The 19403-nt window shown below is 37.3% G+C and overlaps 1 protein-coding gene across 3 annotated transcripts in view; it reads right to left on the bottom strand.

The window, feature by feature from the left end:
- Positions 1-8410: 8410 nt before the first annotated feature.
- The window catches only part of YAF2 (YY1 associated factor 2), a 33214-nt gene continuing 22221 nt past the window's right edge, over positions 8411-19403 (bottom strand). For all 3 annotated transcript variants that reach the window (XM_033000027.2, XM_042792364.1, XM_042792363.1), the window contains exon 4: positions 8411-17013. In XM_033000027.2, the coding sequence (XP_032855918.2) occupies positions 16776-17013 (238 nt within the window). In that variant the 3' untranslated portion in view covers positions 8411-16775. The remainder of the gene's footprint in view (positions 17014-19403) is intronic.

Raw genomic sequence — 19403 nt, 5'->3', positions numbered from 1 at the left:
GGCGGGGCCGGGCGGGGCGGGGCGGGGCGGGGGGCCGGCCCGGGCCTCAGCGCTGGGGGGGGGGGGGGGGCGGCTACGGAGCGGTGTTTTAATTTCCCAGAATGTGGGGGGGAAAAAAGAAAAAAAAAAAAAGAAAAAAAGTGGAAGTTGGCATCGCGGCGGTGGGGATGGAGGCGGGAGAAGCTAGAAGCTGCCCGCCTCCACCGGGGCCAGCCCCGTCTCGCCGCCCGCTCAGACCTCCGGGAAACGCGTCCCTTGGAAGAAGTTGAGGGAAGAAGCATCCCAGGCGGAGGCGGTCTTCATAAACTCGAAGTCCACAGGCTCGTGTCTTGCCTTGTCTTCGGTAAGGGCAAAAGCGAGGCTAAAACCCCCTGAAAATGACACTTATTTCCCCACACTCCAGGTTTCTGTTGCGAGATCTTCGACTTTTCCCGTGCAAAAGCTTCACGACTGCCTCCCCACAAGGATATTCCCTCAGGCTTGTCAGGCAGCTGGGGTTGCGCAGGCAGCCTTTCTCCTTGCAGATGCGAATCATTTTGGGCTCCAGCCCCCTTCTCTCCTCCGGCCTTGGCACAGCTCCCTGGCCCAGAGACGCTTGGTGGACTGGGCCTGAAGGGTTCGTTTGTGGTCACTAGCAAAGAGAGGGTTCACGTGGCCCACCAATTCACGCTTCTGGAGAACACACAGTATCACTGGGAAGCAGCACACAGGGGAAAGAAGAAATGATGGATGGGTGTGTGTCCTGCTAGATGAGGAGTGTTGGCTGGGTTTCAGCTGAGTCCAGTATGGCATGCCCTCTCTCCGGCCCAGTCTGCTGAACAACCGCCTAACAGCCTAACCCACTACTGCCAGGATAAGTGTTTTAAAGCTGTCAGTCAGTGCTCCTCCCTCAGCTCCTGACACTGTTTTTAAAAAAAGGACAAATTTTAAATAATTCTGCTTTCTTTTTCTTCCTTAGAGTGCACTTGGCTCCCATTTTCTCTACAGACTGGAAACAAACCTTTTTAAAATAAGCAATGATATCCCCATTTGATTGCATGAATTAGGATCCTGCATTTTAAGAAAAACGCCAATTTGATTTACAATAAAACTTAAAAAATTTTGGGGCTTTAGGGCATATGTCATATGTGAATGCCCATAAGACCTGAGCTACAGCTTACTGCTGCTCTCAGCTGTGTTTAGAAGGAGGAAAGCAGAATGCCAGCTGGCAACTCTAGCAGCTGGAAGAGAAGTAATACCAAAATTGTCCTGCCAAAATTGTTCATCACCTCTTCCTCAAAACAAAAGTAGAAATGAGGAAAAAATGTGGCCCTCAGAAAATACTGGATACTCAGCTATGTTTGTAGTGCAGATACCAGGACGGTTACTCTGAGATACAAGCAAGGAAATTGGGACAGAGAAAAGAAGAATCCAAGAGAAGTAAGGGACTAGGGAGAATGAGGAACAGTGATGAAAATTAAGGGCCAAAAATGGCAGGGTAATGATGGGAGAGTCATAGATGAAACGGAGGAGGATTTGTAAAAAGGACTCTTTAAAAAGAAATTGCTTAATGAGGTAAGGGAAATTTATGTTAGTGAGATCCATGTGCTGGCATGCATCACAGAAAGAACCAGTTCTGAAAGTGCCACTTGAAGTCTTAGCTGGGCTCTCTGCCCCTCTGTTTTCTGTTCCTCCATGTTTTCTGCCACGATCGATGAACCCTCTGTTCAGCTTTGCTGGATTTGTGTTTGCGCTCAAAACCTGGCTTGTTGCGCTCATGGCATATCTGCCTGCAGACCTGTGTCATGAATTAATTGACAGTCCTGTTTCACAACCCCCTACATATACTATCAAGTCCATATGGCAGGGCATAAGTAACAGCAATATGAGGGTCACAGTGGAGAGATACAATGGAGTATTTACTGGCAGTGAGCATAAAAGCGAAGACCGGCTAGTGTCTACTGAGGTGTGGCACTTGCCTTTTATATTGAAGAGTGTTCCAGTCATGGAAACTGAAGGGTGTTATAGAGGGACCAAGAATGGATGTGCAGCTGGGCAGCAGTAACGCTTTCATGCTTCAGAAGAAGAAAGTATATTCTTAGATGGGAAAAGAAGAAATAAGGAGTGCTAAAGAGAGATGGTACAGGCTGAACAAAAATTTTTTTGAATTATCCATCATACCATTTCCCAAATAGGAATTTACAGGATTCTCTTCATTCAGTGCTGTCCCATAACACCTGAATAATTAATGATTGAGAATGTATCTACAGTGCTCTAAAAATATAACCGAGGCAAGGTCAGAGAGAAAGTTACTGTCTTTTGTTAAGGTATCTGATACTACTGGGGAGAAAAAACCATAAACTTACCCACATACAAGCCTTTTTTCACACTGCAGAATCTGTCAATTTAATCTATCAGTTGGTGTGATAAAAGATAAAATGCTTCTCATACAGACTCAGCCTTGTGAATAACAAAGATAAGCTAAAGTGACTGAAATGACATACCTAGGTTGTATCACTGAGAAAAAACCCTATCAGATGGTATCCAATTAGCTAATTCGGCTTTTAAAATTCTTTGAAGAGAAATAATTATGTATCTTTATTACTCACCATACAGATAATATTACTCACCAATAGATAACATTTTATGCTATAACGTTTGCTAGTCTTCAATAAAGTTAAAACATGAAGAGGCACAGCCACAAGCAAGGTTCTCTTCATTTATTACCAGTTCTAAACCTCTAAATCCTTTGCTTGACTGGAATTTAGTCACTTAGCTGTGGTAACTTTTGTATCTTTGGGATTCAATTCTATTTACTATGTCCAGAAAATAGCTGAAATCCAGAAAATAGTAATCCTAGTGAACTACAAATGTTAAGTTGGTAGTTAGGACAACTGATTTTTTAAAAGAATCAGCATCTTACACTTTTGCGAGTGAGATCAGGGGTCATAAAAGCAGTTACTGTGTGCCAGAAAATAAAACCAAAATTCTAACAATTCATTAGATCAAGAGATAAATCAGATCAACTGGGGTGGTGGTGGGGGAAATCACAGTTATGGAAGGGGATTATCTGATGCAACAGAAAGAACAAAGAGAGAAATCAATTTCCACTCCAACTTTTTGCTAATTAAAAAACCCACTCCTAATCAGATGCATTCGCATCATTCCTTCTGGTTTTGTTCTTTCAGGAAGCTAAACGCTAAACCATTAGTTACACTGGCAAAGCAATAACATTTTGTGCTGACAGATTTGTGTCAATGCTGCCTCATGTGCAGACCAGTTAAGGGTTTTTCAAAGGCAAAGACACTTTCTTTGATGTTCACATGCCCTTTCGTACAACCTCCAGTGTCAACACTTCGCTATGATAGATTGCAAGGTTGGGTAAGCAAGGGGAAACTGCTTTGCTACCATGTGTTGTGCATATGGTATCATCAGACTTCTTGGTGCAATGTCCCTTTTCTGTTGCTGCCAGACATAATTTTTCTTTCCTTCTAATTAATTTTTAAGACAAGGATTTAGTTTGTTGCAACTGCCTTCCATTCTTACCGTATCTACTCTTCAAATTTCCCTGTATCTGCCCCCAATATATAAAAATGTTAATAAAAATTCTCAAAATCAATTTTTATTGATGACCAAAATATTATTGCCTTCCCCCATTGTTTCCCTTTTTGCTCTCATTGTTTTGCGTTGTTGTGTGTGTGTTTAACCTACTTAGATTATAAGCAGGAGCTTACAGTATTTTGCAATTACTCTTGGCATCAGCAATATACACACCTAAGTAAAATAGTACACCAAATTAAGCTGCATTGTAAGTAGTTTGGGAAGTGGTGTGATACATTGCAAAGTTCTTAATTTCTTCTAATTTGAATCAATTATATCTTCATCAATAGTACAATTTACTTCAAAATTTATTTAATGGATCTTCTGGGAAAAATTATAAATGATTAAACAGTAGAGACTCAAAATATTTGTATCATTCCTCTTAAGAAAGTTCAACTTCTATGTCTTAAATAAATAAATATCCATCTATAGATGTAGACTTGCACAATTTTTAGTGCTCTACTATATTAAAAAAGCAGAAAGAATAATTTCCAGGAGCATAAAGAAAACCTTCTTTTTATCTCTTTTTCTTTACTTGTGAAGTACTGAGGCCTGAACAACAGGCCAGAATTGAAATTGACCACTAGACAAATCTCAACACCCCACAATATAGTACTAATCATATGTAGTAGTAGCCACATATAGAATGTATTACTAGTCTATCTTGGTATATTTATCTATAGAAGCTCTGTTGTAACTTCATTATGTAACAAGAGCCGATCAACTGATCTTTATTTAGAGGCATGAGGTAAGGCTGTGAGGCCGGACACCAGACCCTGTTGAGAAATATGTGGTTAAAGCCCAAATAGATACACATGCCCCAGCTTGGGTTCTTCCTTACGCCCTGGCCTGGCTTTGGGCAAAATCCAGCAGGGAGGGGACGCCAGATGTTTCCGCACTCAAAGTTTGAAACCTGTTTATTCGACACTATAAAAGCTGGATCCTCTTGCAGCGACTTTGGAGACCTCACCGACGAGTGGACACACCGCATAGGACCTCCCAATTGCTGGGAAAGGTTCTCCAAATCCTCGCTGCAACCAGGGCTCCCCAGTGACTGCAGATCTGGATGATGGTAAAGTATTAGGGCAATTGGTGACGTATCTTTCTTAATCACTATCACTGACTTTATGTAGTAAGGATTAGGTGCATTACCTTGTCTTGCTTTATTTTCTTGTCATATTATTTTAGAACTAAGGAGTATTATCTTGTTTATTCTCTTTGCTGCTTATAACTAGAGTGTAATAAGCTTACCATTCTGACTAAACGTATTATCTTATGTTTTGTATTATTTTGCAATAGTTAGTAAAATAAGTCTATTGTTCCTGTTGGTATCTGAGTCCTTTCTGTCGATTCCGTCATTTTTTTTTTTTTTTTTCTGTAAAGATTTCAAAATATGGAACTCCAAAACACCAGTCCAAAGGGATTTGTCAGTGTTGGGCTTTTGCTTCTTTGCCTCATCTAAAATTCTCCAAGGACGATACCTAGCACAGGTATTTGTGTTTAAAATACTCCTGGAAAGAGTCAAAGCAAATTTATCTACTTATGCAAATATGTACCATGTACAAAAATATAGAAAGAAGGCAAGCAGGCCTGGCTTTTGTTTATTTGTTTGTTTATATATAACTATACTCAAGTTTAAAAGTCCTTATCTTGTCCTGCTGTTGTTTGCTACAGCATCAAGTGCTTTGAGTTCCCTGACACCCAAATCTGGGGTTTTAAATTTCTACAACATAATTTTTTCTTAATACTTACTAGCAGTAACCATACACAGTAGTAACTTTGCATCGTGGCTTTAAAGTTCCATTTTTAAGATGAAAGACATCAACTAACCCGAAAGTAATCCTGTAAGGTATTTTCTACCTTTTCCACTTCACAGTAACAGTGCAGGTTCTATGCAGTGAATTTAATGCTACTTGCAGTAAGTATGCTCATCCTAGTCATCTTTTTGAAGATCCTCAGAAGGAATGCATTAGCCCATGAGACCCTCAGACCACAGACTGAAAACCACTGCTTTTTTTTAGTTTATTTTTTCATATTTGATGTAAAAACGTCATGCATTTTCTGTATTTATTATTTCCAAGTGCAAAAAGCCTACACAGCTAGGAGAGTGACACTGCATCCAGCAAACACCTAAAATGAAAAAAAAAAAAAAGTTAGATGACAACTGCCAGCTACCCTTAAGAGAGGAAACAGAGGTTTAGGAGAGCTGTCAGAGACTCTGAGAGCCGTTGCACAATGCCAGCCAGCCGATACACTGGAGGCAGCGAGCCAGGTAACCAGTTGCCCCCATTCCAAAGCAGCAGCATAGCCCGGAATGGAAAAGATGACAGAGGGTCATTCAGTAAGGAGAGCTTTTAGAAAGCAGTCAGTCAAACCAGGTGAAGAGTTGATTTACTGTGTCAATTTCTAGACAGCCCACTTGCTATTTTACCTTTTTGTTTTGTTTATCTGTACCCTGCTTTTTCCCCCCAGTCCTCTTCAAGTAGGGTTTAACATTGTAAACCAGTGTAGAAACATGTCAAGGATAGAGAAATAAAGTCCTAATGCACGTCTTTCCACATCCTTCTCTCTAAGGGTTGCTTTATTTCCATAATTACTAATTCAAAAACCAGATTAGAGCAGTCAAATGTGCTACCTGTTTAAAGCATTTAGTGCTTGAATTATCAGGAAGAAGAGATAATTTCTTTTGCATGGATTGCTCCTTTTAAAACTGAATAGAATAGCCACATAACAGACAAAACACACTTGGGTCAACAGTCTTAACCATGTCTGAAGTTCACAGAGGTAATTATGGTGAGCTTACCTTGCACAGTCCTGTATCACTCTCTGGAGTGTGCAGACATTATACTGATTTATCCAAGGTATCATCAGAATTGTGTTCTCAAACTATTCCACTGCACAAGTAGCAGTTGAGTTGGTAAGTAGTTGGGATATTGTGTTGCGCCTAACTTCAAGTCTGAAAAATCTAAAATAACTTCAAGCATGGCTGAGTCATGATTGCACTTACACATTACTCAGCCTTCCTTTACCCCTCTTTTATCTGTAACTTCAGATTTTTTTTTTTTTTTTAAATCTTATTTTTTTTTCAGGTCAAGAAAGGATAAAACAGGACGCTGTCCTAAGCTATCTCCAGGCACCAGGCCCATAGTGGAATGCTGTGATCTCCCATGGCTGCCAAAACATTTGTGTGGAATTTAAGACATTTGTTTTCATCTTCAGACCCATAATTGTGTAGCAAACTTACCGAACAGTCAACAGAGGAAAGAAATGAATAGAGGGGTGATAGAAGTGCCTTACAGCTTGCTCTCCTCTTTTGAATTCCCTCTGTTCTTCTAAAACAGACGAGTAAGTAGACCGAATCAAACTCCCTTAATTAGTGACAATAGCCCCATTCTGGTATCTGATGCCAATTTAGTCTCATACAAGTCGGTATTTCTGCTGGTACCAAACCTGGTAGTTATGTCAGCAGTTTGCTACCACTGCCTGCACTTCGGGATCTGTGCATTTACAGGGTGGCATTAAAAGCATTCTGCACCTGAGGATCTCTCAGCCTCACACGCTGCCACCCTGGAATGTGGATGAGTTTACATACTCATGGCCAACACTTCAGTCACCTGATACACAAATTGGAAACTCCAACAGTCTTTACAAGGGAACCAGCTTCTTTCAGGAATGCTTTGTAGGATCTTAACCTCACCTTGCAAAGCAACACAAATGACAATTCAGAGAACTGAACACTGGAACTGTGTGTAGCTTGAAGATAACCTGAGACAACCCACACAGACCATTTTTTTAGAACCTGCTTTAGTAACAAATAGCAGTTGTATATACAATGAGATGGAGCCTTAGACAAAGCCTTCTTCTCAAGCTTCTTACCTCAGTTGTTACTTTAATTTTCAAGCATGGATGCTTTCATAGTTTCTTGCTTTGGAAGCAGTACTCCCAGGAGTATCTCAACTTGCATCATGGCCAAAAGGTGTAATGAATCACCTGTGCCAATAAATTAGCAGAGGCCTCTTGGCATTTTGAGATCAAATTCCCTACGTCTGCTCTTTTATCCCCAAATTGCTCGCTTGCCTTTCTTTCACTTTTTCCTAGACAATACAAATAACACATTCAGAAAAGGGTTCTGAATAATTTAATAATTTTATTTACCATTTTATTTATCGTAACACACCCTAAGCATCACCACCGCCACTCAAGATTAAAAATAGTGCACCCACAATAGTCTTCACCAAAAATACTTTCTTGTCAGATTGTTCACAGGCAAGAAATATTCATTTATTCCTGGGAAAGGCATTTCAATACATGTCATTAATCTGGGCTTCAAACACATCTATTCCCTCTCATCTGAAACCAACTGTATGTTATCAAACAATGCGAAATGACCATAGAGTTATTAATTTTTTAAGCAATCCCATTACCACTATGTAGCATTTATTCTGGGAAAAATATCTTTGCACTATGATTCCTACAGTTTCTTTCTTTCCAGACATTTTCCCTCAGCTTTTCTGCTAAGCTTTCAGAATTTTATATTGTTTGATAAGGTCTTTGATTTGGGGTCAGTTTATGGCAGTGTCCTAATGGGTTACCATACAGTTGGCTAAATGCAATGTATTGTCGTCTTTATTTAAAGGTGTGCTTAACTGCAATTGAACACAGTTTATCAGACAAAGTGTGTAGCATCTCATGATGCAAACTGTATTTTGTGACTGCCACACAGAGACCTTTTAAGTGTAGACCAGTATACTGGTTATAGTTTTCTTATTGTACCTTTATGATTTTCATATACAAATTTGTATATATTTAAAAACTACAGCCACACACAATCTTTTGTTCACGGAGATGTTTATTTTTGTCTTCAATGTTTGTAGGGAATACGATTTCACTACAAAATTGTCTCAGAGAAACTCCATTCAAAGTCTAGGCTTAAGAATGAAGGGAAAATATACTTTCAGCTGTACCAGTCCTGAGCAAAGTTTAAAAAAAAAAAAAAATTCCTCTAGAGATAAGAAGCAGCACCAATAAAACCAGAGGGCCTCTTAACAATATCTGCTCATGCTTTCTTTTCTGCTTGAGAATTGGTAAAAACTTACGTAGGAAGAATTACTTTATTAGAATGTGGACCTAAGATTCACAGTCCCAATATCTCACCAAACGCCTGTTCTTTTACAGTCAGAGTTCAGGGTCTCAGTTTTACTTTCCATTAAGTAGTCAGGACTGCTAACAGCAAGACTGTTGCCCCCATGGTGTAACATTTTCTCTTACTTACATTTATTTAATATACTTCTTTTAATAAATATTTATTTCATATCAACATCAAGTTCCTGAAAAGTTACATTGTTCTTAGAAGTATACTACTCATAGCGGTTATAAAACTTCTGATAACATCAGGTCTCAAAATAATTCAAGTGGCTTACATTCTGTCTCTTACTCTTTCAGTGAAAGGATTTCAAGCCATTGGTAACACTCAATACTCAATAGTTGGTTTATGTAGGACATTCAGTTTCAATCTGACAAAATAAACACTTCTAGGAGTCAGAACAGAAAAGGCACTTACTCATTTTGGGGAAGACACCTTGCAGGTAAGAGTTTTATTTTCAAAATAACAAGCCCTTTTTCTGACAATAAAATCCTTAAAAACTACTGTTGGATAAACATAAACCCAATGAATAAAACCAACTTATGTACCCCTTCCCAAGAAAGGGAATACTGTCCTTGATCAAGAAACTGAGAAGTGTGAAAGCATCCAGAAATACTCCAAAGTTTTATTCGCTTCTGTGATATTCCAGTAGGCTATCACAGCTGACTGGAAGAAAAAACTCTCCTCCAAATAATGTATGCTTTACAAACTGAAAGCCTCAGAAATTTCTTAACTGTTTCTTCTTAGGTACTTGTATCAGCAGTAAAATATAAGACTTGTGTGTTATAACCAGGAACATCACCTTGGTTACAACTGATAACCTGTGACTCCATCCAGAGGAGTAAATCTTTTATCAAACTTCCTTTCAATTGAATCATTGCCTCAGTGATGCTCTGTATAAGGCACTTAGTAAATTTTAAGAGCATCTGACAGTGCTATTGGTAGTCTGGATTTGTTTGTGAGGATGCCCTACCAATGCGTCAAGATTAACGGGCTAAGGTGTGGAATAATCACTGAAAACAGCCACAAAACTCTTCAGAACTACTGGCCACAAAACTCTTCAGAAGCCACATCCATTCTAGTCTGGGTTCTTATTACCCTTTCAACATAAAGTTATTCTTCTTCTATAAAGTTATTCTTTTTCTAGTAGTCCTGAAAAAATTGGGTAGCATCTAAATGTACAAGAGGAATTTTTTTCCTGACTAGTTCTTTAATCAAAACTTCTGCCCTTTCAATAAAGGACCTGTATCCAAGAGCAAAAAGTTAATGGTATTTACTATTAAATTCACAAAACCCTACATCTACCTTTAGGCCAAAAGTCACTGAACCAACAGGTATCAAGAATTATAAAGCAACACACACCTGTAAGAAGTGTGGATGCTGCCTACTTCCAATAGAGTACACAGAGAAAGGAATACTAAACACACAAAGAAGCCATTATATAGTGGCTTTTCTAGGTATTATTCTGAAAATACATTTTCTTTGTTCTTTCCTCCCTGCAACCCCCCCATCCTCTGTCTTTTTGCTGGGCTGAGATTTCTGAAGGTGTTTGACATTTGAGAAACAGAAGCTGCCTACTCAATTTCTGTAGCAAAGCTGAGAAGCTGAGAAAGCACTCTGTATCTGTGCATGCTCCGATCTCCTTCTCCAGCTGGCCCTGACAGTGTTTTCTTGCACCTTTCAAAAACCCTCCAGGTACTGCAAGTTACTCAGCAACATTATGCCTGCATCAGTTGGAAAGCATTTTGATTATTTCGACACGTTTGGAAGCCTCCCAGCAATAGAATCAGACCATTTGCAGAAATGCAGATATGAAGACCAGTAATTGGCATCCCAGAACGCCAGCTACCTCAAGCCAGAATGCTTGAATGGTACAGGATCGGTGTAAGTTTGCTAAGCAAGAATCTGCTCGGTACATCAATTATACAGAAACAAGGACAACAGTGAGAAAACTGATAATGACCTCTAAGCTACTCGTACCATTGATACGGTCATCTTACAGAAACCAAAATATAGCTGAAGAACTGGCAATAGCAGTCAAATTCCTCACTTACAAAAGCAAGCATAATAAATTATTTCAAACTCACTGCATCCACTTACACTATAGATGTACTTTAAAAGAAGGAATCAGAATGTGTTTCTTTCAGAGGTTGGGGTAGTGATACTCAATAAATACATGTAACCTCAAGAGATTTCCCTTGTTGAGATTAATTCATAGCTGAAGGCTGTTACAGTAAGAGATGATCAGTCAGATGGCTGATTTTCTTGCTCAGAGATCTGTGCTGTCAGAAACTGAGCTTGGTATTGAAGCATTTTGATTTATTCTCTGCAAAGAAGGATCAGCTTGAAATAGATTGTTCATGGATGGTAGTTATATATTAGATGCATATAAATAGCAAATTAGATCTCTGTATTCCCAAAGTGGGGATTCAGAAAGTAGAATCGGCCTGACCACTCATCTTAACAAAGATGCTAAGTGATTGAGCAACTCCATCCTTTTCTAGTGATCAAGCACCTGCGACTGCCTCTGAACCAAACAGAATTTGTAGTCTGTAGAATCTAGTGAGCTTGGGAAGGGGGTAAAGAGCCAAATTTCATTAGCCCTGGTTATATATATTTCCTTCTTCTGTATCCTTTTGCTTCTTCATACAGAAGAGGAAAATTATGAACAGATCCAAAAGATGGATTAATAGTCTCTTTTCCTTAGTTGTGCTCTCAATAACTCCACTGTAAATTAGAGTGCCATTGATCTAAAGCCGCACGTTTTAAAATCTTCAAGTTTAAGGGAGGTTGTTCACTTTAAAAGCACTTTGACTAAGATCAATGTTTATACACAGAGAACAGTGTAATTGAAGATTACACATTTCCAGGTGGCCCAGATCATGAAAATGTAGTCCTGAAGGGCTTCTTGCTCAGATATTCCTACCTCTGTCAAGATAGGCCATACTTTCCACAAAATAATAAAAATTTTGGAACTATTCTTTAAATTACTGTTACTGGAATAGTGTTTTTTCTGGTGGTAATTTTCTTTTTAAGCATATGGGACAAAGAGAGATTAGATGTTATCATTTTGTCTTTTACAACCCCAAAATGGTACAGCAATCTTTTGTGATCATTCTTAGTAATACTCATTTAAGATGTGGAATATACTTTTGCCCTCCATCTTCCACATTTAACTCCTTGGAAGTACAGCTACAACTTCCTGTGCCCGTTAAACAACAGTAAAAATCAAACAGCACTGCTAACACCACCTCTCAAGTCTACTGTCTGCTCTTAAAATCCTCTGTGTCAGTGGACAGAGCAAGTTCCTTCAGACGACTTTTATCTGTTTCCCATAATAAAAGGAGCAAAATTAAGATTGAAAACATCTCCCAAGGGATTAAGTATTACACAGTGGTGGTTCATTTGAATTAATTTTCATCAATACAGTTAAACAAAATCTGTAAACAGCCCCTGCATTACTAAGACTCTAGGATGTGAAACTACTTTATTTGTTCACTGCATTTTCTTTCACTGTTTGAAACCAATGGTATTAGTTTAGGCAGGGTGGGGGCTGACACCTGAACCCCTAGGCCTTCCTCACAGACATATCACAATCTTGTGTAACGTCTTAGCAAAGTCACTTCAACATCCCTTGCTGTTGGATAATACCATTTAGTAGCAAGTGTGCAGTACCTGCTGCTGTTGCACCATTTACTCCATTCTAGACAGGAAGTTACATTAATTTCTGTGAAGCACTGATTTGTAATTAACTTGCGAAGCACTTTTCTGATTTTAATTTAGTAGTTAAATCCTGTTAATCCTTATTAAAACACGGGTGGTTCTTTAGATGTCAAACTAAGTATCTGTATGCTCAGTATCTGATTGTTGCCTTAGACAAATCTCTTGGGTATCTTTTAACAGTATTTCCTCTTATTAAAACTTGGACAGCAAGAAAGAAAACCAACTGAGCTCCCTCAGTTTGACTGATTTTACTGTACAGCTTTTGCTAGTTTGTGAAGTTATACCCTTTCAAATTGAGACTGCTTTGACATAAATCAGGGCATAATTTCAGGTAAGAAAAGCCTTTGAAGGCTCAAATTGTATTTCCAGCACACCCAAATCCTAACATTAAGATAGAAGTACACATTTGCAAAATACCATATTTGACCGGTCCACTAGCCAAAACCAGCATTAAGTTTTTATCTTACCTATCTTATTCCTGAGTAAGCACAGGCCAAATTTACTACCCATACAGCACTTGCTGCTGCCTTTGGATAAATTAAATTGCATTTCTCTTTCCATATAGTTTCTGATATTTGAAAGGAAGTAAATCCAGACTCCCTAGTAGGGAGCAGAGTCAAATAAAGGCATGTGACAGAAAAAAACCAAGCAGATACAGTTAAAGAAACCTGGATGTACACAAAAAGTACACAACAGACAGTTCCATGCCAAATCCATCCTATATAATAAAAGTATAGTAAATCAGCATACTGTGGGAAACTGTTAGGCTTCCGACACAGGAGAAAAAAAATAAAGAATCTAAGATGCATCTAAATTAAATATTTTAAGATGTTGAGCCATACACTTGTCTGAAGTTTAGAAGACCTGCCTGAACACTACAGTGAACTGGTAAAAACAAATTATAAAAAGTATTCTATCTTACATGGCTATCTAAAAATGTGCTATTTGTAATATTAAAAAAGAGTAAAGTGCACAAATTATAAAATCAAACAATTTTTGAGATTTTACAATCTATGCCCCAAAACAGCAAATATCTAGAGAAACATATAATAGGTTAAAACTTCAGTAATAGTCTTAATCTCAAGACTTTTAATATCAAGAATTTTTAAATTTTTAATTAATTTATTTTTTTTACTACTGCATCTGTTAGAATCAAGATTTTATATGGCATAATTTAACTCGCTGTTAAGTATAACAGCTTTTGTTTATCTCCAATATATAGACTTAAACGCAGAAAAACCAGGATCAGAGTCTACAAGTGTGTATTTGTTTTTTTCCTTATACTACCTATAATCAGTCGCAAAGTTAGAAAGAGACTGAATTATTGTACACTTTATCAATGAACTATTTATACTTCGTTTTCCCCCATTTCTCCCCCCTTTTCCTTTCTGAAACTGGACAACCAATCAGCACATAAAGGAACTCATTTACATTGAGCCCTATCACACTTGTCTTTGTTGGGTCACCATTTCAGGAACAACTCAGGATGTATGGCTGTTGAAGACTGGTGCATATATAGATTTAACAAATAACAGTTCTTATGCAGAGAGCAGCCACCGAGAAAAATAGCTAATCAAAACACATTACAACATTAAATTTTCACTTTTTATAAATGCAGTAAAGATGCTTTTAAATATATTTACAGTTAGAAAAAGGATTTAGGATTACCACAAGTCGAAATTATTTAGAAATTATGAAAGTGAAGTTCATTTAAATTATAACATTAAGAACAGAGTCAAATGCCACGTTCTACTTCAAATTTGTCTACTCTGCTGTCAGTACTGTCACATCCCTTTAATCACAAACAGGCAAAAATTATCTTAACTTTGTTTAATGCCAAAACAGGCATCACTGCAATGTAAACACTGGCAACGTAACAGTTCAGTTAAAACCACCACAGCTCAGTTTTTAGATCCTAGCTGACTTGTGTTGTATCTGTGGTTAGAAATTGCTTTTCTATGTCTTATTCCATAAAGAACAGTGAGACTTTTCTGCATTCTTTTTGATTATAACCATACTTGTACCACATGTTTGAGATTATCCTCCAGAAACAGTTGTATCATAGTAAAATCCACTCCATCCTCCCTTCCTTCCATCCAAACCAAATGGCTACTTACTTCTGAAGATACAAAGAGGCCTCTTGTTGGCAGTGCTGGGTGGTTTATTCACATAAAGTTAAATAAAAATACGTTTCTCATTTAGTGAACTACTGGTAATAGATTATTATTTGTTTGCAAGGAATTATGAAATGTGTTAGCATTCATTACATTTTGTATTAGAAACACATTTCGTAAAACATCTTGCAATGAGATTTGCTATCATTAAACTGCTTGCTTTAAACAGTTTCAGCTCTCTTGTAATCCATTACATCAGTACATTCTGCAAATAGTTCCACCTAAAAATAAAATATAAAAAAATAAAGTTGAGAAGCATGTATTTTTCTTTTAAAAACTAGTGTATGTTATTCTGAACACCAGCCCAGCCCCAAAAACATTTAAGAACCTTAAAATGCATTGGTTTACAGATACTAAGATTTGGCCAGGTGACGGCAATGAACAGACATCCTATTTAGAAAGATAAAGCAGAACACATAATAAACAGGTCAGTAGTTATCCATCTGAAATAGCCTATAATTAACATTTGATGTCTAAAAAGTTTAAACAGCAACACCAAGGAATGAGGTATGTATGTTCTCAGATATCACATCAGACTTTCATTTTATGCAACTAACATTGTATTTCACAACAGCATCTTACAAAATAGAACAGTACCATTGTGCCTGTAGAAGTACTGCATTAAAAACAGAAAAATACATTACTACAAGAAACCACTAAACATCACAATTGTCAGGGGCTACAAAAATCCATTGTTTTAGCTGTTTAAGAAGACATACCTATGGTATGTTGGTAATAATTTGGGGCTGGATTCACTACCAAGAAGGTCCATCCAAATTTTACATGGGCTTAAAAATATATTTACGTTGAATGAAAAAGAAAAGAATCTCAGGAGTGTAAGTGGACTACCTCACTAAAAGGAACTAAATGGACTTTTGCACTGAACCTGAATCTATAATTTAAAATCTATACATGGACTGTATGTGTGTATCAAAACACTTATTGGTTGTAAACAAAAATGCAAAAATCTGTATTCACAAAAATATTTTATTGGTAATTTTACATAATACCAGATGGGATTGTAAATAGTTCTGCTCTGTATCAGTATATTGCTAAGTGTGTAAGTGTTGACAGTTTATGCCATAAAGTAGGTAACTGACTTTTTCATATGATTTATGACATAATATATTCTAATAGGCCAAATCGATGTTAAAGAAATCGATTCAGGAACAAAAAAAAAATAGTATTGTTATTTCCTTATTCTTGTGCAACATCTGATATTCCTGTAATGAAATGATGAAGTGACTATATGACACTAGATAAATTTGGGGCAAGAAAACAGCACTAAGCAGAAATGAGAACTGCACTTCTGTTATTTTTAAAGCTTTTCCAAACTTTCATATTTCCAAATCTTAGTTTTTGTCAAATGTGTTATCTGTGGTTCAATATTTGTTATACAACATAGAACACCAGTGTACAGTGACAATGTAGTACTTCACCTGAATCATAAGGTTAACCAATCAATGCTTAGAATGCGTTTTCTATTTTGCTCGTAAACATTACAATAAGTGTTTTAAGTGTGAAAAAATATTGGTAAAACCATCAACATAATTCAGTAACAGTAATCTAGTAAAATGTGTCAAACATTGGCAAAAATTCATACAAATGTTTTATTTAACAACATTTTTCCTATTTAACCACACCAAGTACCAGCAGGTGTTTTTAAGAAGATAATTATTATGAAAATTCTGTTGCAGCAATAGTTGATTAAGTTGATCTTTGACTTGCATACATATAACTGTTTCACAATTCTCAAGTAATACATATTTAGGCAGCTTGAACTATGTTATAAAAATTTAAATTCAGTACATGCCAATAGTAGAGACTCCAAGAGTTGTGTTAGAATTCACTAAACTAAAAGTGAAAATGGACTTACCAATAACACTGCATAATGAACATTCAAACCACATTTTCATGGCACCTTTACACATGAAGATTAAAAAGTTGGTCTGAAAATGCTTTGTAAGCATTTGTAGATTGCATTTAAATTATTGTTTCTACCAATGAACTTTTTTTAAAACTACACAAATTATGTTCCAGTCAACATACCAATTGTGCATGAATAATCTGTCATGAAAATGTGGTAACAGGTGACAGAAGTTATGTATTTGCATGTTTTGAAGAGAAGAGACTAAAGAAACTGGAGGAAATAAACTTTAATGAGATTCCCCATTCAGTGATGATGCTTCTCCTCTGGGTGAAGATGACCTGGACATTCCCCTCTCTGTGTTGTCAGAGCTAGAACCACTCTGACTGTGTTGATCTGCAGAAGCAGCACTGGAAGCAGGTGGTGACTTAGTTTTCTCCTTAAAGTCTGTAATTATGACTGTCAGATCCCCAACGGTAACTTCCAAATGCTGAGCACTACTTCGATCCACATTTTTCAATCTTGGCCTAAATAAAGCAAATAACTGTATTAAAAGCACACACACCATCCTATTATCTTGTCTTGCTCCTACCTTTTAGGAGCTCTGGAGAACATACATCTGTACATAAGATTGCTGTGTGCAACAGGTAATATATCGGAAAACAATATACCTCAAGTGTTTACAGTGGAGTATTTCCTAGTATGCTTTACATTAAAATAGCTGAACACAACGCATCACCTTCTCCCCTAAGATTAGTTAAAAGTTGACCCTATGAATAATGGAACTGTGCAGAAATATGGTCATGTTGCACACGTGAAGGTTTTTACTTTTGAAAATGAAGTCTCTTTATTGTGGCTCCAGAAAGCGATACATTTGATCCAGAGAAGCATCCATCTCCACAGCAGCCTTAAGCAACAATTCTAAGTAGAGAATGATGTTCAATACTGAAGATGTTGGTGTCTGTCTTTTGACTTCAACAACACAGATCATGTTAACTTGCAGCAGGTATTACTTCATTTCAAAACCTCACTAGGACTGCTAATATGCTATTTGAACTGAACTTTGTGTTCACAGTATAACTGGTACCCCCGGCATATGCTGTGATTTCAACTATGCACAGAGCTGAGTATTACACACAGTGCTAAGAGGATAAGTCTTTTCATCTAATCTTTCAATTGCTTGATTTTTAGAACAAAAAGAACCAAAGAACACTTCGATATATATTCGTCATCATATTTTTGCTAGTGACTAGCATAAAGTACTTTCAATTTACTACTTTCCTTTGACTATGATGAAAAACTGTCACCAGACACATGAATTTATACAAGTGGGTATGAACAGCCTAGCTTTATGCATTTAACTGACTCCACAGCTTTCACAAGCTCAAGTTGCAATAAAATAACGACATCACATGTTAGCAGGTGTGCTAACAGCAAAGCTCTAACCTTTACCCTATCATCTGACTTTGTTGAAAGCAGAATAGGTTCCCAGTCACTTCAGCTGAAATACCTCATGCCTTTCCTCCACTAGAACAGAGACAGGCTTTGACATCTTGTTCCCCTGAGGCAGAAGTAGCAAGACTGAAGAACTTAAGAGAAAACTGAAAAATCTGCTGCTCTCTATCATGGGAATGGAGAGAAAAATTCAGCATTATCAACCTGCATAAGTGCCATGCCTGGAGCTTATTAATCACACCGAGTGTGCACACAGATTTTTATGGTTGTTTCCAGCAATAATGTACAAGTTCTAAAAGGACAGCCTTTTCCCAAAGGATACTGAAGAAATCTGATTAAACTAATCTACCGTTCTTAACTTGCTATCCTACCCAACAAGTCAATTCTGTGAAAAAATTGATCTGTTTGAAGCACTAAAAAAAAAAAAAAAATAGTGGCCTAGTTATTTCAAATAACAATTCTTAATGCAATTCTCAATACTAGTATTGATTTATATTTTAGTTATTTTTAAAATGTTTTCTCTCTTTCCGTACTTCACTTTTGCATTTGTAATATACTATTGCAATTCAACCATCAATATTTCAATTTGTAATATTTAATTAGTTTAATTAAAATACACTGTGTTATCTGCAAATAGTTCAAAACCGAAGTACTTCAGCTGCATTGTGTAAGCTGGTAAATTTGGGTATTAAAAAAAAAAAAAAGACTGAACATCTCTGTGTCCTTAATCCTAACCATTACTTTCTTAATGACTGTACTCTCCTGACTCTCAATTTCTCCCTGGTTCTGATCCTGATGATCCTATTTCAGGCACAAGAGAAATATCTGCTATTTCTCTGCATAACTAATCCCAAAGGACCTTCTTCGGCTGGACTATTTTGGAATGCTTCCAAAAAAAAACCCCCAAATCAATACTTCCTCCCACATTTGATTAGACTACGTCTTGTATACTTCTCAGCTTTTTTGGCACAACATTCTTGCCACAATAGCTTTATACTTAGACTGTGACGGTTTAGAGGTTAAGCTGGCTGCTTTTGTTTTGCAGTTTGTGCCCTCCTTCCACCTGGTCTTACAGCAAGATCAAGGCTTTTACAACTGCTTGTCTGTACTGTAATATTTCATGTTCTCAGTTCTAGGAGTCCAAGGTTTCCTTCAGCATCCCAGAGGTAGCATAGATTTTTACCACTAGGTAATATACACGCCTTATCCTGTCACATTAATTTATACCCTAGTTCAGCCCTTCAAAGTTTATTCCAGTTCTGCAAGGATAGCAATAACCATGTCACTTTCCCACTCTTTGGCAGTCTGGTACTGGTTCTCTCTCTCTCTCCTATTAATTTTGTGTGAACACGAGTCACCCCTGTCCCCTCTCTTTTCCAGGGATTAATATAATTTGTTTGCCTACCTACAGTTTTGTATGGTGTGAAAAATACATCTATAACCCTTAACAAAAATATCCAAG

The sequence above is a fragment of the Tyto alba genome, unplaced genomic scaffold (genome assembly GCF_018691265.1).
Source record: "Tyto alba isolate M040663 unplaced genomic scaffold, T.alba_DEE_v4.0 Super-Scaffold_2, whole genome shotgun sequence".
In the NCBI taxonomy this organism is placed as follows: domain Eukaryota; kingdom Metazoa; phylum Chordata; class Aves; order Strigiformes; family Tytonidae; genus Tyto; species Tyto alba.
This window is presented reverse-complemented; position numbering and strand designations above follow the sequence as displayed.